General features: G+C 45.2%; 1 protein-coding gene across 1 annotated transcript in view; it reads left to right on the top strand.

Annotated features, from left to right (window-relative positions):
- HEG1 (heart development protein with EGF like domains 1) overlaps positions 1-27,621 on the top strand; it is a 90,436-nt gene that overhangs the window by 25,577 nt on the left and 37,238 nt on the right. Inside the window, exons 2-10 of the mRNA XM_060639732.3 lie at positions 3,083-3,370; positions 5,035-5,316; positions 12,019-12,372; positions 13,298-13,633; positions 17,529-17,795; positions 18,439-19,827; positions 22,132-22,248; positions 22,875-22,994; positions 27,112-27,215. Coding sequence (XP_060495715.3) covers positions 3,083-3,370; positions 5,035-5,316; positions 12,019-12,372; positions 13,298-13,633; positions 17,529-17,795; positions 18,439-19,827; positions 22,132-22,248; positions 22,875-22,994; positions 27,112-27,215 — 3,257 coding nt within the window. The remainder of the gene's footprint in view (positions 1-3,082; positions 3,371-5,034; positions 5,317-12,018; positions 12,373-13,297; positions 13,634-17,528; positions 17,796-18,438; positions 19,828-22,131; positions 22,249-22,874; positions 22,995-27,111; positions 27,216-27,621) is intronic.

Genomic DNA, 27,621 nt, shown 5'->3' with positions numbered 1-27,621 from the left:
ACCAGGAGGATAGAGGGAGCATCCTCAGACCCTTTCACCTTATCTGGAGAGGCCAATTTGCCTTGCAGTTCAAATAGAAAGAACAAGGGGAAGATGTTGTGTGGGTCTCTGGTCTCAAGTTGAAATTGTGGATTTGGTGGCTGCCCCTGGAAACACCCTTCCAAATCCCATTTTCAGGTGAATGTGGTCCTTGCCTGTCTGGGGCTGGACCCCAGAGGAACCCAGATGCTGGGCAACGTCCCTCCCCTCTCCAGGAAGTTTCTGTTAATTATCAATTACGGGAAACAGAATAAGAAGCACGAAAGCAGCGATTCTCAAGGGATTTGGGGAGGAAAGGGTTCCTTTAAGAAAGTTTGTCAGAATCTCTTATGGAAGATTTAAAAATCACTACCCCTCCAACCCCAATAAATGAGCCATACTTCTGGTGGGAGTGGACCAGAGTGGAGGAAATGTGGAGAACCATTGACCTAGAACTGCATTGTCCAGTGCTGTAGCCACTAGCCACATGTGGCTGTTGTGCTCTTGAAGTACAGCTAGTATCATACTCTGGAATTTACAGGTGTCATACCAAAAGAAGAATGCAAAGTATCTCAACTTTTATATCAATTACATATTGAAATGCTACTATTTTGAATGTGTCAGGTATGTAAAGTATTTATTAAAATTAATTTCCTCTGTTACTTTTAAGTTTATTTATTTATTTTGAGAGAGAGAGAGAGAGAGAGCGAGAGAGAGCACATGAGTAGGGGGAGAGGAGAGAGACAGGGAGAGAGAGAATCAGAATCCCCAGCAGGCTCCAAGCTGTCAATGCAGAGCCCAGCGTGGGGCTTGAAGTCATGAACTGTAAGATCACATGACCTGAGCCGAAATGAAGTCAGTCGCCCAACTGACTGAGCCACCCAGGCGCCCCTCATCTGTTACTTTTTAAAGTAAACTTACATATGTGGTTTGCATTTGCGTCTTACTTTATACATCTCTTAGAGCTGATCTAGAAGATAACTCGTTCCTTTTGGGAAAGTGTGATATTTTGAGCTGAACCATAGGTTCTGCCTGCAGCCGCTACTGGTCAGATGGCTGGCCATGTTTTGCCTGACTCATACAGATAGAAGTGACTTCATTCATTCCCACCGAGGTCTCTCAGCAGTGCTCACAGCCCGTGATCCTAAGCAGAATGAAAAATATCCTTCCCAAATGAGGAAAATAAAAATAGGTTTTTAAGGGACCCATGTAATCAGCAATAGCTTTAAATGGTCCTTGTCCTCATTGCTTTCTCTAGAAACTCATTAAACTCTGTGCCCTCCAATTAGCACATGTATTTCATATTCACTTCCACATTAGCTTGGATATCCAGGGAAATGGCTCTTAAAATGTGGTCTGTGTTTTAGTCTTGGTTTCAGGAGCTGACACCCCAGCAGTGGTGGGGCTCCCTCTTCCAAGCCGTGGCTGCGTCGTGTGCACACATCTTCAGAGTACAAGGCACCCTCCTTGGGCTGGACTTGGGCGTCCCACCAACTGGCCCTGACTCTGAACCCCCTGCCTTGATAAATGATACCTAATTCCACAGATGGTTGCTTCTGCGCCCGGTTTCCCCTCAACTTTCACCTGATCGTGATGTTTGTAACTCATGCCCTCTCTGCCATCATGTTGGGCAATATGGCAGAAAATGATCACTTCAGTATATTTCCCGACTAATCTAAATCCATCCCCTAATTTATAAATGTCAAATAACAGTCCGTACTAATAAGCAACCTTTCCTCAACACCCCTGCGCCGGAAGCGAGGGGGAACAGGAGGATTTGCTACCACGCGCTTTGTCCTGAGCACTGGGCACAGCTGAATGCTCAGGGGCTTGGGCAGGGAGCAGGCTGTCTGGTGACTTGGGCAAGCAATATGAGCCCCCGCCCCGTACCTCCTCTGCCTCCCGGGCAGAGTTGGAGAAGAGCACCTACCTCGACATTGCACAAGGGTTGAACAAATGAGGACATGTCGAGAACATACCTCCGTGGTTGGCATGCACACACATACATGATTGCTGTTATATTTTTTTTTTTTACCAAAATGAGACTATACTCTCAATTCTATTTTGAAACTTTAAAAAAATTTTTTTAATGTTTTATTTTTGAGAGAGAGTGACAGCAGGGAAGGGGCAGAGAAAGGGAGACAGAGGCTCCAAAGTGGGCTCCACACTGACAGTAGAGAGCCCAATGTGGGGCTTGAACCCACAAATTGCGAGATCATGACCTGAGCTGAAGTCGGGCAGTTAACCAACCCAGCCACCCAGGGGCCCCTGAAACCTGTTGTTTTAACTCAATAATACCTGTAAAACGTCTTTATTTTTATAACATTTTAATACCTCATCATGTCCTTCCATACGGACACAATGCAACTGGTTTAATTGATCTGCGGCTGTAGGATTTTCAGTTTTGTTTGTTCCTTCCTTCCTTCTATTCTTCCTTCCTTTCTTTTTTGCTATTATAAACAATGACATCATGACTATCAGTGCAGCTAAATTTTTGTCCACATTCTTGAGTATTTCCTTAGGATAAATTCAAAGAAAACAAAAGCACTGCATCAAACCTATTTACGTTACAAAGGTTTTGGTAATATTGCCAAATCCTTCACATGTTTTTCCAGAATTAGGCATGTCCCACCTCCCACCCCCTGCCTGCAAGAGTAGGTGTCAGGATCGAGAGCTGCCAGCTTTTACCCTCCTACCATGCAGAAGACACAATTCACAACCTTGATGCATGCGAGTGCTTCCTTCCCCCTGCTCACACCTGACCTGCGTCCCCTGAGCCCCTCCCGGAGCCTGACTGGATCCCAGAGCTTCAGGTCCTCTCCCCTGAGCCCTGTATTGGTCTCTTTCTGTCCGTTTTCATCATTTATTCCACTTACTGTAAAATTCAATACTACCATAGTATTGTTGCTACATAATTTCTCCCACTGCATTGTAAGAATAATTACTGTGTGGAAAAAAAGAAAGGTGAAATTATTCTACCTGAATCCAATTCTTTACTGAGTATCTGCTCATGGCAGACAGAGAACCAGCAGGCTCTTACTGATCCATTTTCTTATTGTTTCAGCTGTGGTAAGGAACCACTGGCCAGAAAGTAGCACCAAACCCCACATAGAAAACATCACCATTGATCAGAACCAAATGGACTTTTCAACGGTGGTCTCCAAGGAGGGCGTGATGACTCAGACCCCCAGAAAGAGCCACACTTCTTCAGATGCTCCAGAAAACTTCATTCCACAAACTGAAGCAGCAGATGCTAGAGGAAGAAATGACTCTTCCAGGAAAACAAATTTCACCATTTCCCCTGTTGGGTCTGACACAGCAACAGCTCTGACTTCCCAGAGCCTCACCAGAGGTGAGTTTGTGCCAACGATGCTCATTTCATTCATGTATGTCCGGTCCTGGAAGATGAAGTTTCTGCCAGTCTCCCTCTTCCCCATCCTGAGTGCCCATCCAAGGGTCCTGGGCTGGGGTAGCTCACCCCTGTGGCTCAGGCTCCATCTGTGGCATGCTGTGATTAAGTGAGTTATCAGCATAGACCAGCTGAGGGTGCAGATTTGCCTACAGCCCCGAGAAGTCCTGGGAATTGACATTCCATGGCCAGACTGAGTCCAAAGGACACCCGCTGATCATGCCCCACACCACAGCCTCAGAGATACCAGATCTGGTCTGGTAGGCTGCGTGGCTGCCCAAATGGCGGTTCCTGCTTGAATCTGCACAGCTCGGTGGCTTGCCACTTCTAGCAAAAAGTTTCAAGAAATGGCTAGGGCTGGATGTGTAAGATTTGACTGAGGAAGGGAAGACACAGAAAACTGACACCGCTTAGGTACCTACTGTATACCGACATATCTATTCTCTCAATTCTCACCGCAAGCCAATGAGGTCACGTTATTCTCATTTTAGGAATTTGGAAACTGAAGGTAGAGATGGTAATTAATCAGAGGTGTATAGGTCAAACAGCTAATAGGTTTTAAAGCTGGGATTTGAGCCTAAGTCTGTATGTCTGAGCACGGTGGGAGGGATAGCTTAGGAGTGGGATGCACAGACCATGTGAGGAAAAGGACAGAAGTGTGGTCTTTTTGTGGAGTGGGAAGGCTGGCAGCTTCCCATGGGGGAGGGTGTAAGTCACACATGGAGGAGAGGATAGTTGTGTGCATGGGGTGAGGAGGAGTCACAGAGGACTTAGAAAACCAGGCAGTTTAGATTTGGTGTTGTAGGAAGAGTCACCGAAGGTTTTTGAACAAGGCAGTGACATGATTAAAGCGAATTTGGGGGGGATTCACCTGGCAGGCAGGTATAAGATGTCTGGGGTGGGAGATGGGGCAGAGTGAACCTGGCATCAGGGGGACCACCCAGGCGGACATAGAAGTCCAGATGCCTGGTGCTAAGATCCATGGCCTGGTGGCCTCAGGGGTAGAGAGGAAGCAATTGGTAAAGACTCTTCACAAAGGAAAATTGATACGAACTTGGTAACAACCTAAAAGTAGAAGATGACGCCATCAAAGATGGCCCCCTGCTTTCATGAGCTTGTTGCAGGGGGTCGGGTTGAGGGACTCAATTCTATAAAGAGTACGAATGACAGTATTTTATGTTCCCTTCATGACATGATGGACACAGAGCTTAGACTTGCGCCTGATGCTGCCTGAGTTCGTTGGTCATCCAGGTTTTGGAAATTTTGTTTATGTTGAATTCAAGTAAATAATTCTGGGGCCAGCATTATGGAATGTGAGTGATGAATCATGGTGATCAGAGTCCGATCTTTGATCCCATATCATCTGATACTTAGCTTCATTGTGCCCCTTTTAGAGTAACTTCACCACAAAATGCAGCCTTTGTTTGTGAGATCTGAAAACAGTCTTTGTCTTGGTTTGTGATCTCTCACTCAGGAGTTAATTTTTCATAGAATGAATAATTGCTCTTAATTTGTTTTCATGGAGGTCAGAGGTGAGCCCACTCAAACATTATTCAGACATTTTGAAGTCTGCTGGTGGAATTTTAATTGTTGGTGTCTGCTTTCAGCATTGGGGACACTTCGCTTGCCATCCAGTTCAGGGTCAGAAGGAAGAACTGCCACTTCTCACACTGAGAGCGGAACGACCCAGGGGTCCCTGGCAAGAGGAAAGGGGCTCCCTGAAGACGTGACCGTGCACACCCAACTGGCTGCCACTTGGGTTTTCAGCCAGGCCCCTCTTCCTGCTTTAGAGATGGAAGAGGAGACCACGCTCTCTAGGAAGAGAAATTTTTCAGGACCAGCGCTCTCCAGGACACCGGCTCACTCCCCTCCCTCAGACCACCCCGGATGTGAGTGCTCCTATCCCAGTCTCACCTGCTGAAATCATTCAGAATAGAAGTAATAGATGCGTACATCTTGCTAGTAACATACCTGTCACAGGGGCCGAGGCGAGGAGACATTAAAGACAAACGCAAAGTATTTGGGGGAAAAGTACCATCCGCACAATTTACCTTCATACTGAAGTTTGTCTTTAAATTTTTGTTAACGTTTATTCATATTTGAGAGGAAGGGGCAGAGAGAGAGGGAGACACAGAATCCGAAGCAGGCTCCAGGCTTTGAGCTGTCAGCACAGAGCCCGATGCAGGGCTTAAACTTATAAACTGTGAGATCATGACCTGATCCAAAGTCGGACACTTACCTGACTGGGTGGACTGAGCCACCCAGGTGCCCCTGAAGTTCGTCTTTAAAATATGTTCTCTTTAACTGCATAGGAGGGAAAATAGGAGTTGGTCAGGGGGCTGCTCTGGGCCTTTGTGTCCACCAACCCCTGCTTGTCCCCTTACCCCCTGCACACACGCACGTACACGCATCCAACAGGGACTAAGTGTTGTTGGTGTGTATCCTTTGCACCAGAGGCCACGCTCTGGGGTGAGTGGACTGGTGAGCACTGAGTCATTTGATTAGGAGTTAGATTTGTGTTGCTTCGTTACGGCCAACTTGTTTCTTGCAATGGCAAAGATAACACAGATAAACATTTTGCTAGGCGTCATAGAAAAGAAACCCAGACAGTGCACGTGTTTGCAAAGCTGCAGCGGTGGAGAACACGCCTCCTTGCCTTTTCAGCTCCTAGTCATCGTAAGGCCCCTCTCTGGCAGTTCCATGTCTAGCCTGGAACTGTTTTCAACCTTCTCATCCTCCACGCTATCCACCTTGTCGCATTAGGTTCTCCAATACCTATCTGGTACTCAGTGTGTAATCCTCTTGAGGACACAGGCTATGTTGGTTACTTCTCTTGGGTTCCCTGCCATCCCAGGACAAGGTACAGTTGGTAAGTAATGGCGATCAGCATGTGCCCCAGTATCACAGGGCTCATCCAGCTGCAGACCAAAGAGAATGCTGGAAACTCTGCCTGCCTTTTCTCTTCTCTTCTCTGAGGTTTTATTCAGAGTCTGTGCATACCTTAGGAAGCAGCACAGAGAGGGCTGGAAATATTCTTGGAAATAGAGGTTAGACTGCCTTCAAAGTTGCCATTTCAAAATTGTTGTAGGTCACAGGTTTTTTAGAGGTACTAGGGGGTTTGGGTTTATGTCACCAGAGCAAAAACTGAACCTGGAGGTCCTTTCTGTAATGCCTATTTAAAGCAGCCAATTCCTCCTCTATATACTCTGTATACAGTTTCTGCTGACTAGGTATGTATATAATTTATGATTCATGTTTTTGGGAGATTCCTTTTAAGATTATTCGTAAACATTGGTCAGATTGGATAAAAGCTACAAGCCTTTCCAGCTGCAAAGGTCTGTGGTTCAGTGATTTACAACCAACTTTACTAAATGGTGGAAAGGAAGCATTTTCTAGGAAGCTACACTTTGATTCTGGTCAAGGTCATTTAATATTTATAATTTAAATTCAACCCATTATTGTGGTTTATTTGAAAATCAGCCTGTTTCCAATTTTACCCGACTTGACCCTGTAGTCACCTGGGTTTTTCAACATTAAAAAATAGTTGGCCTTCAAATTCCTTGAGCATTCATCCTTTTAGAACCTTATGCTTTTAGGGGCGCCTGGCTGGTTCAGTCAGTAAAGCATGTGACTCTTGATCTCAGCATATAAATTTGAGCCCCACGTTGAGTGTACAGATTACCTAAAAATAAAATCTTAAAAAAAAAAAAAAGAACGTCTCACTTTTAATTGTTGAAGAGTTCCACCATATCTTTCCTACTCCTTGAGTCTCTCACTGAGCATTTCTCTTCCTTTTTACTGAACTGGGTGTTCTGTGCTAGGTAGAGGCCCACCTCCCTCTGAGATACTAGACGTTAGGGCCCTAAGTGCTGTTAAATGAGGGAATAGCCAGGCACCCAGGACTGTCTAGATCTAGCCTGCCAGCCTCCCCTCCTCCCTGCGGGGAAGCTGAGAGGGGGACGTGCACAGAGACCTGAGGCCATATGGGAAGCAAAATTCTGCTTTTACTTTCCAATCTGGGCTACTAGCTGCTAACCCCCTAACCAGCACTCCGGTATACCTCCTCCCTCCACCCCTTAAATCTGAATTCTGACACTTTACTATCCCTGCCTAACTACAGGATTGAGGGGCTCTAGGCACACATGTAGGAGCACTGAGGGAGCCGGTAGGACTTGCCAGAGGCAGGCTCCGAGGGGACCCAGCTGGCACTCTGTAGAAGGGAAGTGAAGAGAGAGGGAGGTGGGGGCGTGTCTCTGTTGACACTTGGCTGCTCCATCCACCAGTAAACGTGACCCAGTGAAAGTCCTGGCACTTAAGCCGGTCAGATGAGCCGTATTCCTCTGGAGGTGAACATTAGCGCGGCCACCAGGAGCCTGGCCTGGGAAGATGGGGCTCCCTATTAGAAACATGAAGGGATTCGACCAGATGATCCTAAACATCCTTTCTAGCTCCAGCATCTGTTATTCCAAACACATTCAGCCTTTGTGTTCTGTGCCTCCTTTCTCTCCTCGCTCTGCTACACAGAAACGTGCGTGTAGCACCGCCTCGTCTGAGGCCTGGCTAGCCAGGAGTTCCCTGCCTCCGAAAATAAATTGTATGCCAGGGATGGATGCATTAAAGCAGGGATAGGCCCAGACAGCTAAATCAGATTTTTAAAAAGCGATCAGAAGCCATTTGAAATTATTTTTCTTGCTGCTTTATATCTTCCTGTACTTTCCATATGTTCTGTAATGAACATGTACTATCTGATCATTGGGGGAAAAGTAAGTACAGCAGCTCACAGGGGGAAAAGTTCTCTTTTGAAGGCAGAAAGATATCTGTGTATATTGAATTGTGTGAGAATGGCTATAGTTGAGCACTAAATTTAGTACTGAGCTTCCTGGAAACGAGGGCACAAAGGGAAACCGGGTGGGGCATGTGATCATTGCCAGATAAAGTAAGCATACAATTTCATCCACAGGCATGAGTGTTTTGAGGGCAGTGAATTCTTTTTTTTTTTTTTTTTTTTAATTTTTTAAAATTTACATCCAAATTAGTTAGCATATAGTGCAACAATGATTTCAGGAGTAGGTTCATTAATGCCCCTTACCCATTTAGCCCATCCCCCCTCCCACAACCCCTCCAGCAACCCTCAGTTTGTTCTCCATATTTATGAGTCTCTTCTGTTTTGTCCTCCTCCCTGTTTTTATATTATTTTTGTTTCCCTTCCCTTATGTTCATCTGTTTTTTCTCTTAAAGTCCTCATATAAGTGAAGTCATATGATTTTTGTCTTTCTCCGACTAATTTCACTTAGCATAATACCCTCCAGTTCCATCCACGTCATTGCAAATGGCAAGATTTCATTCCTTTTGATTGACGAGTAGTATTCCATTGTATATATATACCACATCTTCTTTATCCATTCATCCATCGATGGACATTTGGGCTCTTTCCATACTTTGGCTATTGTTGATAGTGCTGCTATAAACATGGGGGTGCATGTGCCCCTTCAAAACAGCACACCTATATCTCGTGGATAAATGCCTAGTAGTGCAATTGCTAGGTTGTAGGGTAGTTCTATTTTTAGTTTTAGTTTTTAGTTTGAGGAACCTCCATACTGTTTTCCAGAGTGGCTGCACCAGCTTGCATTCCCATGGGGGGCAGTGAATTCTAAGAGGACTATTTATATAAGGAATGTTGAGACTCGTAATAGAAAAATGCCATCAGTTGCTGTTCTGAGGAAATTGTGCTAATGTTCTTTAAAAGGTGATATTTTATATAGATTCTCAGTAGGAGCTGAGGGTGTAATAATGGATCTCAACTCATGAAAGTACTTCTGTGGGTAGCTGAGCTAATGTGGTCCAGGTAAATTGCTTTGTGGTGATTTCACTTTGTAAAGGAAGAGAGCATAAATAACTCAGAAGATTGTAGACTTAGTGTATCTTTCTCAACTATCTGCCGCTTCAGCTGGATTTTTGGCAGGTTCTGGACAGCAGTCAAGCCAAGGTTGAGCACTTGCTGCATGCCTGAGGTTCCAGCATTTTCTGTTGTGGTTGGAGAGTGATGTACATACTTTTACCAGATGAGTGGGCATTCTTTCCACCTCCTGTTATAAAGATTAGGGAACTTGGCTTGTTTCTGCTCCCAAATGGATGGTCTTCCCATTTTTGAATGGGTGCTTCAAGAGTAGAAATGAGCAAGGAAGGACAGTTATTAGATAACCAATATTGCTGGCCTGTCGATTGGAAACATGGCAGATTTCCCCCAGATGTGTTCAGCAGGTGCTCATTGAATAGTAAAAGTGGTGGTTATAGATTAACTTTTAACTTTTTCTCCTTTTCACCACTTGTATAGAAGCATTCGTACTGCTCCATAGCTTTACCATGAGGATTAAATGAGATTATGTAAATCAAGTACTTAGCACAACGTACAAAGGTATATATAAAATACGGGCGCATTGTACTTGGTCGGTAAATGGCAGCTTTTAATAATGCTGATGAGATGGTGAAGCAGCATTCCATGGGGCCCCAGTCAGGGAGAGAGAACGCAGCCATTTTCCTTTTGTGGCTTTCAGCATTTGTGACTTCTGTAATTGCGTCTCTGTGGCCATCGATTTGCTATACAGGTCTGGAGGCTGAGTCCAATATAGCCGCTGCTGTACAGTGAATCAATGAAATAATGCAGTTGACTGGGGATGAGAGTGATTTGAAAGAGCACCCAGCAACCGAGGAGGTTGAAAACGGGCAGATTTAGACGATGATTCTAATGACGTTAGGTCCTAAGAGGCTAAGTGACTAGTGAGGATTTGGGGCATACATATATGATGGGTTCCTTTTCTAATGCGTTTTTATTTGGCTGTTTATGTTTTTCAGCGAGGGGGGTGGTCAGGTCAGCTGGGACTCCGCTTTGGGGTCCCGTCTATTTGTGTGGCTTGCTTACCTCTTCATTTCGCTTTCATTGTGGCCCAGTGTCCAGAACTGCCTGCTGTGTTCTAGGTATATATAGTACAGGTTCCATGGTTTGTACAAGAGTAAGAGGAGCCTTTATTTCCTGGCGCTCTCTCTCTCTCTCTCTCTCTCTCTAATTATATTTAATATTTATCTGTGCTTTTGGTCACAACTACACATAGGACTGGTCTTCAAGGGACCATTTATAATGGCAAGTTAATTCTGCCCTTTCGGGGTCAAAAATAACAGCTTGAAACCTTTCATTATAAAGGTATAGAGTACTTTTTATTATTTTTGGCTTGAAAAGAAAAATGTTTTTTCTTGCCTTTGGATCTTGCCTGCCATGTTTCTTCCCACTCACCAAGCTTTCCTGCAGTTTATTCCTGTTTGGAATGAGCATGTCAGTGTGCCCTTCCGGAGGCCAGTTCTCAGGGTATCCTCTGGAAAGTTCTTTGTGGAAGGGAGACATGAGCAAGCCACCTGTACTCCTGTGGAACAGGCTGCGCATTTTGACCAAAATGGCCTATCAATCCATTTTTGAGGTTCTTGGCAAATTAATCCAGTGTCTGCCATCCTGCCATCCTTTTCATCAGAAAAACTGTTCCCAGCCTGGAGTCTTCGACTTGCTAGTGGTCCACTGGGGTAGTATGTAAGCTTGAGAGTCGGTGTCCAAAGCCCAATGAGGCTAACTACGATAATGAAGCTTGTTTGCTTTTGGATGGAATTAAATCAAATCAGTGGGGTAACACTGAGTATCTCCTGCTGGTTAGAAGCTCTGTTACTTCTTAAATGCAGTTCAGTTTATAGTCTTTCAGAACATAAGGGTTACGGTGGCCATGAAGTAGGAAATAATAAAGAACCCTTAATGGTGACAAGGCCAGAAATTATTGCTCTAGGCTAGTATTGTTCCCACTGTGGTCTGTGGAGCCCTGGCCTCCCCAATCGTGACCTGGGGGCTGGGCTCCTACCACAGCCTTACTTTTATTCATTTTTTACGTACGGGTTTTAATCTATAATAGCATTTGAACAAAAGGGTTACATTGCTAAAATAAAACAAAACAAAAACCTGTACCTTATCACAATGGCCTCTCCCTACATGATCTATAAGGTGGAATTCAAGAGTACAAGTTTTTACCTTCCTCTATAAAAGCCAAGGCAAAGAATGTCTAGAGGCTTTGTTCCATTTTCCTTTCAGCCAGAGCCGAAGCTTTTCATTGTGCTTGAAGGACCTCACTGCTTCTTCACTGAACTCTGTGAGAATCAGAGCCTGTAAAGAGAGAGTGTCAAATGTGTTTATCTATATTAGGTCTACATTATCTAGATTTATCCAACAAAATGTAATAAACATTATTTGTATCTAGATACATCCCTGATTTTCTTAAACCCTTGAGTAATCTTTTTTTTAAGTGTTTTTTTTTATGTTTGTTTACTTTTGAAAGAGAGAGAGAGACAGCATGAGTGAGGGAGGGGCAGAGAGAAAGAGGGAGACACAGAATCCAAAGCAGGCTCCAGGCTCTGAGCTATCCGCACAGAGCCCAACGCAGGGCTCAAACTCACAGACCACAAAATCATGACCTGAGCCAAAGTCGGAAGCTTAACTGATTGAGCCACCCAGGCGCCCTCAACTCTTGAGTAGTCTTAAAGCATATTTTCTTCTGTTTTAGCTTCTGGAAGCACTGAGATGCTTAACAACTCCACTACTCTCCGAAGCACCTTGCTGAATGGGACACAGAGTGTGCGTGTTACCACCACGCTCCCCAGTGGTGTCCCAGGGATGCTCCAGTCTTTAACCGGCAGTCCACGACCTCTAAATGAGACGGAGCATTCCCCCAAGGACTCAGAAATTGCCATGACTTCAGTATCAGCCCGTTCTTCACCCTTTGAGGCAGAGCTGAGAAGCGGCAGTGGAGTAATCAGGAATCCAGGGGATGGGGAATTCACTGAGCCATCCACAGAAAATGGATTTGGCCTTACATCTTCTGGGGTCTCAGTGGAATTCTGGCAAAATGATTCCCCAAGTAAGTATTTAATTTTTACTTGATCTATCATGGACTTTTAAAAACTATTGGATTGCCTTAAAAGATCACTTCAAGACCATTTTAAATCTCAAAAAATAAATAAAGTGTGTTCTTAGCTAACACCATCTCCTTTATCTGGTATACCACATTATCACATTTTGATTTTTGTCCTTATGCGAACATTGTGAAGTTCATCAGACAGGCATCATTCCTCCTGCTCTTTTATAGACGAGGAAACTAAGGCCCAGAGGGTTTAAGAAATGAGGGCACGGGCATGTAGCTTGTTCACAGCAGAGCTGAGAGCTTGGCCTTGGAGCAGTCACTGTCAATCGCATGTTATCGCTCTGTGGGATTGTCTTCAAGGTGAGGGCTGGCCTGCTCTTCAGACTAGCTGGAGCTATTTTATGTACAGATCATTCTTCCAAATAAAATGTACAGGTATAAATATATTCCTCCAAATTCATGGCTTCAGGTTATGCCGTATAGTTTATTTTTTTTTGCTATACTTGCAACTTAGAATAATCTTTATTAATAATGGAACTGTTTTGGAAAGATGCATGTGACTAAGCACTGTAGGTAGGCACATCATATTTGTTGTTGGACATAACATATTCCTTCCCTTGACCACTTTTGGGGAAAGGGAGTAAAACACCACAGCCTAGAAGTTGCTCTGCTACTTTGCACTTGTTCTTTAAAGGCTCCCTTCTTCACCAGGGCTTATTTTTAGTATTGCTATCTTATTGACACTGAAGAGTTTTGAAATAATTATTTAGAACATGAAAATGCATGCCAGGTTACACGTAAAATAAATACCATACAAGATCCTTGCAAAGGGAACCTTTCCCTAGAGAAGACTCACGTCTCAGCTGTTGGGGAATCTCTTTCACATCCATGTCATGACATTTGTTTCCTTGACATCTTACAGCCTTGGGAGGAGAGCAGCTTGCCAGCAGCTCAGACGCAGAGGATAGAAGTCCCATGTCTCAAACTGAGACTGTGTCTAGGTCAGTCCTGTCGGGCAGAAGTGGAGCCAGCACAGCACGCTGGTTCTTGACCAATAGCAAGACATTCGCAGATGCGACAGGAAGCTCCACTTCCTATCCTGAAGTTGTGAACGCCTCAGTGCTGACCCGGTTCTCAGCCTCTGTGTCCCAGTCTAGAGGAAGTGACGCAGCACTGGGCGACAGGAGCTACTCTGAGCCGGCCACCGAGTCTTTGTCCTCATCCTCCTCAGAAAGCCTGGATTCCTCAGCAGCACGTGGTGAGTGCTCAAGTGAGTTTCCACTTCACAGAACTGCACCACTCGGAGGGCAAAGGGCTTACGAGGCTCATGCTCTTCTGTGGCACAGTAAGGCCGTGCGTTAATGGACCACTCCAGAGGCCCCTCTGCTGTCACTATTCCCAGGCCATTCTTCTAGCTGTATATCTCTTTTTTTTCTGGTACATCTCCCCGGAGCTGCTGTTGCCACCCGCCCCTGTCACACACAGCTCAGGGACTTCTCTGTCCATGTCCTTCCTCGCCCTGTAGCCTACCCCACACCCCCATGCCTTCCTCAATCACACAGCTTCTGGAAGGTGAAAATTACACCTTCTCATGGGTGGTTGTTCACCCCAAGTCCGGGCATTCGTCAAGAGCAACTCTCCCTCTTGTCTAATCAGCTTTTATGAAGATATAATCCCCATTCTATGCAATTTGCCCATTTAAAGTATACAATTCAGTGTATTTTAGTGTATTTACAAAGTTGCGCGGCCACCACTACTGTCTAATTCCGAGAAGGGAACCCGGTGCTCATCAGTAGTCACTCTGTGTTCTCTCCTCCTCCCAGCCTCTGACAGCCACTAACTTAACTCTCTGTCTCTGTGGATGTGCCTATTCTAGACAGTTTATGGAGGAAATCATACAATAGGTGGCCTGTGGTGGTTTTCACTTAGCATAGTGCATTGGAGGTTTGTCCATGTTGTAGCGTGTGACAGTACCTCGTTCCTTTGTGTGGCTGAGTACTAGTTCCATCGCACGGATGTGCCACATTCGTTTTTCCTTTTGTCAACGATTGCACATGTGGGTTTTTCCCACCTTTCGTCTCTTGTGAGTAGTACCGTGGTGAACATTCCAGTACAAGTTTTTGTGTGGACGTGTGTTTTATTTTATTTATTTATTTATTTTTTTTAATTTTTTTTTTAACGTTTATTTATTTTTGAGACAGAGAGAGACAGCATGAACGGGGGAGGGGCAGAGAGAGAGGGAGACACAGAATCGTAAGCAGGCTCCAGGCTCTGAGCCATCAGCCCAGAGCCCGACACGGGGCTCGAACTCACGGACTCACAGACCGTGAGATCGTGACCTGAGCTGAAGTTGGACGCTTAACCGACTGAGCCACCCAGGCGCCCCTATTTTTTTTAATTTTATTTTTTATTTTTTGAATATGTGTTTTAAATTCTGTTGGAATGGCTGGCTTCTATGGTAGCCCTGTTTCTTGAGGAATTGTCAAACTGTTTTCCATAGCAGCTGCACTGCTTTATATCTTTATACCGCCACCAGGAAGGATGGGGGATCCTAGTTTCTCGGCTTCTTCACCTCCTGTTGTTCATCTTTTTTTTGATTCTAGTCATCCTGGGGGGTGTGAAGTGGTGTCACGAGTGGTTCTGATTTGCATTTTCTGGCTGACTAATGATGTTGTGTATCTTTTCACTTTTGGGAAAGTCTTTTCTGATCTTTTGACCATTTTATTTTATTTTTATTTTCATTTTTTTTACTTTTTTTAATGTTTATTTTTGAGACAGAGAGAGACAGAGCATGAATGGGGGAGGGTCAGAGAGAGAGGGAGACACAGAATCCGAAGAAGGCTCCAGGCTCTGGGCTGTCAGCACAGAGCCCGACTTGGGGCTCGAACTCACAGACTATGAGATCATAACCCAAGCCGAAGTCGGACGCTCAACCGACTGAGCCACCCAGGTGCCCCTCTTTTGACCATTTTAAAAGTAGTTAGGAATTCTTTCTGTAGTCTGGGCACTAGTCCTTTATCAGATAAAGCATTTGCAGATATTTCCCCCCGTTCTGTGCATTTTCTTTTCACTTTCTTGACAATATCATTTGCAGCACAAAGGTTTTTAATTTTGATGAAGTCCAGTTTATCAATTTGAGAAAACTTTTTCTTGGATGGTCCTTTTTAATAACATTTTTGGGCAATTTCATAAACCATTCTCAGCAACCTTGTCAATGCAAAGCATGTACTGACTAAAGCAAAAATGCAATAATTGATCATTTAAGGTTATAACAGGTTTACATTCTTACCTCTCCACCACTACTAATCATAGCAGCTCCCTTTCCCCCATATGAACATCCTAATTGGTGAGGAAAACTCGCGTTTATTACTACTGATGTGACATGGAAAAGCATATGCTTGTCATGAAAGAATACCACATGCATGGGTGGAGAATATTTATGTTCTTTCGTGTGTGTGCATGGAAAATGCATTATCTGTCTCCTAAACAAAAGGAGTCATTTTCCACCCTCACAATGTGGGGCTCAACGTTTCTCCTCCTCAGACCAGGAGCTCAGGTGCCTTTCCCGCGTGCATCTCTTCAGTGCTAGGACCCTTTGCTCCATAATGCGTGTGCCCTTGGTTTGTATGGAAATTGTGATGTCAGTGTGAGCAGGTCTCAGCGTTCAGTTATAAAGAGCTACATAAGGAATAGCCTCCTTTCTGAAACCAACTCGCTGTCGGTTAGCCAAATGCCTTATCTCATTTGCTCTGAATCACTCACAGTGAACTGATTCTGCCATCCAGCCCCTCAGAGTTCATGGTCTGTTCCTTTTTCTGGGTTTGGATGCAGCCCCTCCATCTCAGGTCACGATTCTCCACTTTCTAAACCCTGGAAGCCTGATGTGGTGGTTCGCCTAAATTCCATTTAAGAGTCTTACAATCCTCCCACCCCAGGCCTTGTTTTCTCAGCCCGGGGAACTTGCGGCCCTCAAGCCTCTCCTGGTGGACTTCCCATGAGTTTCTTAGGCCCTTCAGCCTGGTCAAGTCACATCTCACCTGCCTCCTGCCTGTCTCCGTGCTGCTCCAGCTCACTGTGTATCCCTGTCCCCACACTCATTCCTGTCTGTCAGTTAATGCAAACGTATCATGAGGTGAACTTACCTAACATGCAGCTCTACCTCTGTTTTCCATTGGGGTGTGTCCATCAAGAGCTAGTCTGGGGGCACCTGACTGGCACAGAGGAGTGTGCGACTCTTGATCTCGAGGTCGTGAGTTCGAGCCCCACATTGCGTGTAGAGATTACTTAAATAAATAAATAAACTTGAGAAAAAAAAAAGAGCTAGTCTGGTATGAGAATAGGAATAAGAACCAGGGAAATAACTTGTTTTCTTATAGATCCAGATTAGGAAGTATTTAGGCCAAGAAGAGTTAGACCTCCTTTCCATAATTTCTGAGAAGAAGAGTTTATTTGATAATCTAATATTAGATTCTTTGAGCTTATAGTATAAAACATACACTCAAGAAAGGAGGAAAAGGATGTTTTCATGTGTCACCTGTCCCTATTCCATCCCCACCAAGAAAATAAATAAATGCATTAAAAAAATAACACAAAACAGAAAATAAGCCCATCTTTACCTCCAACCACCATGCATTAAGGGGAAAAACCAAAACTCTAAAAGAACGGCAAACCCCATTCAGTTCAGGTATCACTGGTCCTACCAGGAAGTAAAAAGCCTTCAGAGTCCTGGGGGTCTCCCTCCTGTGACTTGTCAGAAAGTATAAAGCCCCAAAGGGGTTGTTAGCCTTTTGCTGAGTATTCACCTCCCCTGCCACCACCACCGATTTCCCTGATGTAAACTCTATTTGTTATGTATCATGGAGCAGAAATACAATATTGATCCTGTTCGCTGAAGTGGTAAACCTTCCCATAAATCCAGGTCACCTGAACGGATATGCTGGTCGGCAGTGCCTCTTGAGGTTGTGGTTGTGATCTGTGGGGCGGGGGACAACGCATCTCGTTTTCCCACGTGTGAGTTTCACATAAAGACCAGGGAAAGCACAGGGAAGCACTTCGGCTAACTTAGTGCATGAAGGGAGGCTCATTCCTGAGGCTTCTGACAGTGTTGCTGCACCCCTGTACTGACTGGCCATCCCCTTTCAATCTCCTTGTAGCCACCGAGGAGGGTCCTGAGCCTGGAGGAAGTTCTGCCGCGCAGGAGGGGACTGCTGAGGCTCCCCACCCGCACACTGCAGCTACTTTCCCGGGGACTGCAGAGCGCACGTCACGGTCTCTCACCAACACGAGCACAAGTTCTGCAGAAGTGGGGCACTCTGTGGTGCCCAGAGAAACCGAGAGTGCCACCCAGCACGGGAACGTGACGGTGACTGCTGACGCCCACCTGGTCTCCGGTTCCCTGGCGGCCTCACCAGCCCTGGGAGGTGAGGAGCAGGGTCTCTTCCCACGTTCCTTCAGCTCACCTGTCAGCGTACTCACAGTCCTAGAAGGATTACGTTTGCTGTCAACCCAGAAAGTACCTTACAAGCTCTGTCTGAAGAGAACTTTCTAGGTTCTCTCACCCCCCCACCCCATCCCCACACGCACTTGGCTAAGGCACTTACGGTGTTGTCCACCAGGATACTTGGAATAAAGGAGACCAACCAGTTGTGGCCAAGGCCAGTCTCCTGGGAAAGAAATATCTCATTATCATTACACAGAATGGAAAATGGGGAGGGTTTTCCTTTTTCCATTTAGACAGAACAATTGTTCTGTCGGGGTCTTAAGAGCTTTTCAGATACCAGTTTGCTTTTATCAAAAAAGGCATGTGGAAGGAATTTGGACCTATTCCCTATTCTTCAGCCCCTGGCCCCACTTCTCTTTTATTACCATTTGCATTGCTGCCACCCACACTCCTCCCAGGAGGGTAAATATACTCTGCACAGACCCTGCCTGTTCCTGCCTTCCCACACTGCTCATCCAGAGGGCTCGCCATTGAAAACCACCTCTCCAAAGAAAGCGTTTAGTATGTGTTTGGGATATTTCTTGTATGTCTAGTTGACCTAACTTTGGTGTTTCCATTTACAGTCACTGGAATTAGCTACAGTCAAGTGAGTGGCACGGACTTTGAACAGAAGGCTTCCAGCGACTACGCAGACCACACCTATGTCTCCTCTACTTTTACCAAAGGAGAACGGGCATTGCTGTCCATTGTAGACAACAGTTCAACCCCGGACATAAGGGAGAGTTCGACCTCTTCTGCTAAGATCTCAAACTCTTCACATTCAGACTATTCTTCCTCTTCTCAGGCTCAGACTGAAAGAAGTAATGTGTCATCCTATGAAGGGGAGTACGCCCAGCCTTCCACTGAGTCCCTGGCTCTGCGCACAGCCAACCTTCCGTCCTACACATCCACCATTAACATGCCAAACACGTTGGTTCTTCTGGACGCTGATGCTGGATCGACTGGCAACTCTTCTTCCTCTTCTTCTCCTCCTCCTCCTCCTCCTTCTTCTTCTTTTTCTTCTTCTTCTTCTTCTTCTTCTTCTTCTTCTTCTTCTTCTTCGGGACCCCCTTTGCCCCTGCCCTCAGTATCCCAGTCCCACCAGTCATTCTCCTCAATCTTACCATCAACCGGGGCCTCTACTCTTCCACTGCAGTCCACTCCCCATGCACCCACACCTGTGTCTTCCTCACCAACGTCCCTGACAGCATCTACCCCTGCCTCGCTGTCCACCTCCCAAACAACGCTGGCACCTTCACCTTCTACCCTGGTCCTGCCTGTGACTCCAGTTCAGACAGCGACAATGGCATTGTCTATGGCAATGCTCCCCAGTAGTCAAACAGCAAATCCTAAGAACCAGAGTAACCCATACCATGAGAAAGTCATTACAGAGTCAAAGCCACCGAGCCTGGAGTCTCTGCCCACAGAGGCCACCAAAGCTGTAACAATGAGGTCTACCTCAGGGATCCCTATGCCCTCGGCCTTAACAGAGTCCTCCACTGAGCAAACCCTTCCAGCCGTAAGCACCAGCATAGCCCGAATGTCTCCAGCTTTGACAACCACCATTCTTGAGACCTCTCATCCCCCCAGCTCTGCGTCAACCACAGCAGCCCTGATGGCTGACCCCACAACAGTACAGACTACAGCTGGAAAGCAGCTCTTGCCAACCAGCCCTGAAATTCCAGTACCACGAATCTCAACAGAAAGTGCTGTCACCACGGAAAGGAGCCAAGCCCACGTAGATGCTACCACCCAGTTGGTGCCCCTGACCAGTGTACCCACGTCGGCGAAAGGACCGACCACGGGGCTCGGTGTGACGGAAGAGAACAGCCCGGCTTCACACTTCCTCGGAACATCTCCTTCTCCCCAGACCGTAGGCGTTTCCACAGACCAAGTACTGACTCCTAGATCTACTACCTTCGCTGCTCGGGGCAGCACACCGTCACCGACAGCACTGTCATCGGCAGCTCCAGGTAGAAGGCGGAGCCGCACAGGCTCAGGATGCCTGTGAATGTGTGGCAGATTTGCAATAGTTCCGTGTCTGTGTTGTCCTCTTATAACACAATGTCATGGATGACCTAATTTTCTCACCTCTGAGTTACCTAACTCTCCCTAAAGGAAGAGGTGAGGATGCCATTGGCCGTGTATGGCATCAGTAGGTAGCACCGTTGTGGCTTATAATTCCCAGAAATGCAAGAGCCTTTCAGGCATGCCTTTAAGTCTTGTGAGGCCAGAGAGGGTCAGTGCTGTGGGATGGGACAGTGGAAGAACTGCATCGAGAAGCTTTAGGTGGCCTTTCTGACACAGGGAATGAGTAGGCTCTGTCCGCCGGTCAGAGCCCTGAGCCTCTCAGTCAGCCAGCCTCTCAGTCACTGGGAAGGCTTCTTTTGATTCAAGGGAAGCTGGGCTCCTTGGTCTTCCTAAGAACGTGTTGCTAGTGGACAAATGCGGGCAAAGGGATGATGAACTAACCTTTTCTGATAGTGACAGGGTGACCTGAGCTTCTTGACATTACTCTTGAGGTTATCTTTATATTCATGTTGAAGTGGCTGGTATGAGGGAAATCAAACCATTCACATGATTCTTCATAGTTTAAGGAAAGGCAGAAGAAATTAGAATGGTATATCTTTCGATGTCGTGTTCAAATTTGTACATTCGGCTTGTCCAGATCCAGAAAAGGAAAACTGCGAAGGGCTTATATAAGCCTGACATCTTTTTTTATTTTCGTTTTTTTAAATTAATTTTTTAAATCCTTATTTATCTTTGACAGAGAGAGAGCGCGCACACACACAAGTGGGGGAGGGGCAGAGAGAGAGGGAGACACAGAATCTGAAGTAGGCTCCAGGCTCTGAGTTGTCAGCACAGAGCCTGATGCAGGGCTCAAACTCATGAACTGTGAAATCATGACCTGAGCCGAAGTCGGATGCTTAACTGACTGAGCCACCCAGGCACCCCTGGAGCTTGACGTCTTAAGGAAAGAAGAAAGAAGAGAAGTACTTTGTAGTGACTAGAGCAAGGGAGCTCAGTTAGTGTCTGAGTTCCAGCCAATCAGCCACGGTCAGCCTGGGGGCTGGAGGGCCATGACCACCCCTGCCACCAGCCCCCCCATGTCAGGCGAATCAGTGTCTCTTTTGTGCCAGTGATTTGAACACCTCTGGGAAATGAAAGGTGGATCCTTCTCCAGGGAAGCTGGGAGCCCTGCTTCAGGACTCACAGGGCTTCATTTCCAGCCAAATCTATTCCAATACCAGATGGAACCTAATTCACAAATCTCCCTTAAAGCCGATTGTAGTCATTACAATGATAACTGTAGGCGAGAATAAGTAACATTGTTACTTCCTGTTAATATATTTTTTATGACAGTATCCATGGTATGGTGTTTGGTTATGCATGTCCTGTGCCTCTTTGGGTAGTTTTAGGTATATTTAAAGTAGCCTTGCAAAATAGGAACACCATTGTTAGGTTTAGCTCATTTGTTCTCAGGATTATTTTTTTGGCATTACAACTCTTGACTCCTGCCATCCTTTTCTCATTCTTCCAGCAATTTTTCTGCTTGGAAATGATGCAGTTATGTTGTGGGTTTCAGCTTCTCTGAGCATGTGTCAGAAGGCTTTATTACGCAGTTATTACATAACTAGAGCATGACAATGCTAGTTATAGATACCAAAACAGAGAGTTGTGGTCTCCGCCCCGGGAGTCTAAGATGATGCTGAAGCCTGGGCACTATTAGGGCCTAGATGAATTAGATAGGGTTCATAGTGACATTATGTAAAGAGAGGGCACTGCAGTGCACAACTTCGATTGTTTTTCCAAATGATTGCACCATATGTGGAGGCCCAGTTATATTTTAAGATTTTTTTGGAACGGGGGAATCCTGGAGCAGGGAGGATGGTTAATCAGGGACCACTTCTCCCCCGATGTGTGTTTTAAATTGGCAGAGATTCAAGTAGAATTTTCTGAGTGTCAAAGGCGATATAATCATCAGCCTTGAACTGAGTGACCTGTAAGCAGCATTAGGATTGGAACCAATTCTTGCATTCAAGGATCCAATTGTCTAACACACGTGCACGTACACAAACTACTGCCAGGATCCGGTCCCTCAGCGTCTCTTCTGTACCTCCCGGGAACCCGTTCTATTTTAGTAGTGCGACCTCTCAGGGCAAGTAAACAGAAATAAGCAAAAATCAAATATTAGCCAGGAGAATTAAATATTTACCTAGAGCTGCTTTTACATTTCCTATGTGATTAACTGCTTTATTCCTGGAATGTGTTTTTAGTTAACAGCTGTGCCACTAACCCTTGTCTTCATGATGGGAAATGCTCTGTGGACTCCAGCAGCCGTGGGTATCGATGCATGTGCTCACCTTCCTGGCAAGGGGATGACTGCAGTATGGGTAAGAGGAAAAGTGTCTCCAGTGGTCTGTACTACAGTATGTCCTTGAGATAGGCAATAATGCTGTTTTCCTTCAAAATGTAGGAAAGCAAGATTTTTCATAAGTAAAAACCCTGCTTATTTGAGAGTTGGCATACTTAAGTGTTGTCTGCAGAATAACATCAGACGATAATGTTGATGCGTCTCCATGATCCAGCTCCATTCGGTGGGCTGCCTATGCCCCTACTGCACTGGGCCATCTATAGCTCCCTAAAGACCCCTATGCTTTCCTGCCTGTGGCCTTCGCTGCTGGTGCCTCAGGCTGCAACCCCACCCCCATCTGCTTGTTAAAGTCCTTCCAGTCCCAGTTCAGATGTTATCTGAAATAGTCCTTAATCTCCCTTCCATCAGGATCTCCTACTCTCTCTGTACTTTCAAAGCCTGATTTGTTTCTAGTTGGTCATATACACGACGTCCTCCATCCCCTGTAGATAGACAGCCCCTTGAGGACAAGGGCAACATCCCACTCATCTCTGGGGCCCAACTGCACCCAGTGCCATTTGGCCCTTCGGAAGTGCTCACTGCACTGGGTAATGATTCTGCTGTCTGCCGCAGGTTCAGTGTGGCCCCGTTTTCTCTCCTCTGTAGATGTGAATGAATGCCTCTTGAACCCCTGCCCACCCCTGGCCATGTGCAACAATACTCAGGGATCCTATACCTGCAAATGCCCGGTTGGGTACCAGTTGGAAAAAGGAATATGCAACCTGGGTAAGAGAATTAATCTATCTTGGAATTTTTTTCTGTACCACAAAATATTTTTAAAAATAACATTTATTGTTTTCCTCCCTAAACAGTCAGGATCTTTCCAAGGTATAAACTTAAAGAATATAGAAAGAAGTAAAGATGCTACCTATTTTTCAACCACTCAGAGATACAGCACCTTATTTGCAATCTTTTTTTACTCTGCATTATATTTTTATACAATTGCAACCATGTAGTATTTGTACAGACTTTATATCTTAAACATTTTTCCATGTTATTAAAAATATTTTACAAACTTCCTAATGAGTACATGGATAGGCCATTATTTGTGCATAACACTATTTGCTTAACCGTTCACCCTACAGTTAGGAAAAATATATATCAAAAGGATATTCTAACTACATAATAAAAAATATATTTTTAAGGAGAAAAAAGAGAGAATAAAACCCTGATTATCCTACCACATTCACACATCCTTTTCATTTTTTTTATTATTATTATTTTTTTTAACGTTTATTTTTATTTTTGAGACAGAGACAGAGCATGAATGGGGGAGGGTCAGAGAGAGGGAGACACAGAATCTGAAACAGGCTCCAGGCTCTGAGCTGTCAGCACAGAGCCTGACGCGGGGCTCGAACTCACGGACCGTGAGATCATGACCTGAGCCGAAGTCGGCCGCTTAACCAACTGAGCCACCCAGGTGCCCCTCCTTTTCATTTTTAAAAATGATCTTCATGGTCCTGTTCATAGGCAGATACATTTTTCCAAAGCTGCCATAATTGTACCATACAGATTGTCCTACTTCATTCCCTAATTTGATAGTTCTGAAGCTGGTTGATTTTAAATATAATCTCCAGCTTACATGTTAAAAAGCAAACAACCCACGTGAAAACTAAGGTCCTGACCAGGTGCTAAGTGGCCAAGTATCTACGCTTGTTTGATGAGAGGCCACATTTCAGCCCACAGCTCCCATCACATAATAATGTGTTCATCATAAAAGCTTTCTTCCACACAGGGTATAACCTTGCGTTAGAGTGTTCAGTTCAACATGGAACTTGTTGAAGAAATTAGAAGTGAAGGGCATAGAGTTATCTAGTCTGGATAAGGAAACTGGTAGGTAAAGTGACTCACCTTTGATTGACCGGTGTGATACTTAACACACAAAAAGTGCTCAGTAAATATTTTTTTGAGAGAATGAATGTCTGTGACCTCTGAAAAGTGATATTTGCGTGAATTAACAGGCTGAGGGGAATCATCAGATTTTTTAAAAAGATTGTGTCAAATGACAAAACTAGAAGGGCTAGGTAATGAGTTTGATGTCCTTTATTTAAAGGGGAACGGTCGTGGACTGGGGGAGTACGGAGCCTCACAAACAGTGGAGCTCTCTCCCTGAGGGGTTTTGGGCAAGCAGGAGTTTTATAGAGTGTTAGAAGCGGCATCACTTCTGAAACACAGCATGATCGGCTAGGCTTACATATCTGCCCTTATTTAGAAAGGTCAAGGACAAGGGAGTAAGTATATAGCCAATAGTTGACTTGGCGTTGGGGAATTGACCGACTGAATATGCTGCATTTTTAGTCACCGGGGGGGCATTTACAGAACTCGAAAGTTCGGTTGGCTGACGTGGCACCTTGGGCAGGAGCAGCTCCATCCTGGGCCTAGAAATGTATTTCAAACAGTTGATACCCTACTAAAATAATGGTAGGATTTTGGAAATTGTTCAAAATACAAGGATCAAGTCAAAGCATTATTTAAAGGAAAAAAAAATCTAGGCATATAGACATCACTCAAAATCAAGAGTTCCTCTTACTCTAATAGTTTATTTGTTTTGGGGGTAACCGATTCCATTTAGCTACCCCCTGGAAGAAATAGGCCAGGAGTCTTTGGTTTAAGGAGGGTGAAGATGGAATGATTTTATTGTGAAGCAGTGTGGAAAATGCTCTTGCCAGGAGCTCAGCTGCCTGGCTTCCAGCTCTGGAGCTACCACCTACGGCCCATGACCCCTGAGCCTCCATTTTCTCATCTGTAAAATCAGATTACCACCTGCTCTGCTTCCCACTCAAGGTTATTGTGAAGAGCAAATAAAATGAAGTATCTGAGCAAGCTTTGAAAATGGGGGAGTTCTCCAGATGGGAGGTATCATTTAACATTAGCCCCCAACCTCTTGGACCAGACTTGACAGCAATGAAAACACTAAGTACTCTGAATACAAAGTAATACTTATGGATCTTTTAAAAATTCATTTCTATAAAAAGAGAGAGGAAAACCAAAACACAGTCCCTTAACTACAGAGAACAAACTGACGGTTACCAGAGGGAGGTGGGCAGGGGATGGGTAAAATAGGCGATGGGGGTTAAGGAGGGCACTTGTCAGGATGAGCACATGGTGATGCATGGATGTGTACAGTGGACATGTGGAATGAATGTATCACTATGTTAACTATGCTGGAATTGAAATTAAAAACTTAGTAAATAAAAATAAATAAATAACGAAAAAATCATTTATGTAACCCGTATAAGTCAGCAGTTAGTTGCATGTGAAGTAAAAAATTGCCTTAAAGCCAGATGATGAAAGGCAGGCATGAAGACGTCAGTGTGCTGGGCAGAGTGCAGGGGCTGCAGGACGCTGCGTGATGCCGTCTTCAGAGCTGCTCTTAAAGCAGAGGCCACATTTACTGTCATGATTCGGAAGAGATCTGTGTACGTAACAGTTACAATATGTATATTTCCATCCAGAGAGTCTGGGTATCAGTCTGGATGGGTGAGGAAGGAAGATGAAGGAGTGGGGTGGGAGTTGTGGAAGCCTGTGTGCAGTGTCCCACAGGCACCTCAGATCAGGAGGAGAGCCGTTCTTTTGTGTTAACAATCATCTTTCCCTTTTCAAGTCATTTAGCTTCATTGTTCATAAACATCAGAGGAACATGCAAATTAGAGCATGCTGAAATGCTTTCATTTGGCCAAGAATGTTTTCAAAGAGCTCCCTGCTGCTCAGAAAGAGTCCTAAGCAGCTGGCTTCAGTGAACTGTAGAACAAGCAAAAAGATGTTAAATAAGGATTAAGGGCTTTAGACAGTAAGTATAAGATGTTAAATATGTTCCCTGGCTCATTTGTGGGCCTTTTTCTTAATTCAGCAGGCAAGCTTTCTGTGAAAGAGCAGCTTCATGGGTTCCTGGGTTTCGAGTCTTTTTTTTCCCTCCCTGTCCAGAGGGAAAGATAAGAATTTAATATAAAGGAAGATAAGAGGCAGATAGAAAGCATGCTATGCTAATTTTTGGTCGCCTGCCCATTTGTAAGTCCCATTCTCCTCAGGCCCAGTCAGCACAAAGTGATGAGTACTATTTTATTTTATGAGTGAAATGGGCCTTGAAAACGGGGCTGCTTTCTTTCAAGTCTGAGCTCAAACAATATCTTGAATATGGGTCGTTTGCATTGCCTGGCTTGTGACCATGGGGCCTGGCAGTCCCCGCAGCTTGGGCCCACTACAGATGTTTGGCACCTTCCTCCACAGCCTCTCTGTCGTCCTGAATCCGTTGTCCGATTTCTGGAAGTCTCTTTCATCAGCGACAAAATGGGCATTTCCTCTATGCGAGAGGGATGGCGGCTGGTGGGGTAACTCTGATGAGAAGAGGAAACCAAAGCCTGCCCTTGAAGCTGAGGGCTTTGCAGTGTAGGCTAGAGAACAACAGCGTTTCTCTATCGAAAGCTTTCTCAGGCCTGACGAGCATGTTTTGTGCTTGACCCCACATCCCCTCCCCCTCCTCCTGGGATTATGTCATTTAGGCCAGCTGGTCTTTCCTCCTCGTCCCAGCTTCACTGAGCATCTACTATGTAGGAGGCGACTGGCAGGGTGGCAGGATGGCTCCTCACAGCAGCCCACACACACGTGCAAAAGGAGTTTTTGACCCAAAGGTTTACTGAGTCTGAGCCTTCTGCTCAGTGGAAGCCCACCTTCCTAGAGAGGAGCTAGAAGAGGGAGAGGTGTTCTCTATCCTCAAGGAGAAGGACAGGCACCACGGTTGTCCTGTGAGGTGGAGTTAAGAGTGATATGCTAGAGATTTACAAACACACGGCTGTGTATCGGTCGGCCAGTTGCGTGGTCTCACGGGTTATGTTCTCATTTTCAGTTAGGACCTTCGTGACAGAGTTTAAATTAAAGAAAACGTTTCTCAATACCACCATGGAGAAACACTCAGACCTACGTGAAGTTGAAAATGAGATCACCAGAACAGTAAGTTTCCTGAAAAGCATCTTTCTTTGAGTCCTTTGTTTTCTAGAACAAATTTCATTCAGAATTGGGAACCTCGTGAGGACCAGCTATATTTCCTGGGCTATTGTTCATTTCCATTACATTTGGGAGGTAAACTTCATGGTAAAATTAAAAGCCTCTTGGAAATTGAAAGGAGGTGCTGAGATCCAGTGACGCCCAGGAGAAGCACTTCTTCGGTGTGCTCTCACATGCAGCCTTTATCAGTGCCTTGGCGTTTCTTTTCCCTGTGCAGATTCATAGTCACAGACGGTTAGATGGTATGCACCAATAAGAACTATTGGCAAAGAGGAAAGATCCAGAAAATCCTACTCTCCCATCTGCAGTTGACATGCTGTGTGACTTTCGCTCTGTGTTTCCAAACTTGGGG

The sequence above is a fragment of the Panthera onca genome, chromosome C2, assembly GCF_046562875.1.
Source record: "Panthera onca isolate mPanOnc1 chromosome C2, mPanOnc1 haplotype 2, whole genome shotgun sequence".
NCBI lineage: Eukaryota > Metazoa > Chordata > Mammalia > Carnivora > Felidae > Panthera > Panthera onca.
The sequence above is the reverse complement of the archived record's forward strand: the minus strand, read 5'-3'. Positions and strand labels throughout refer to the sequence as shown.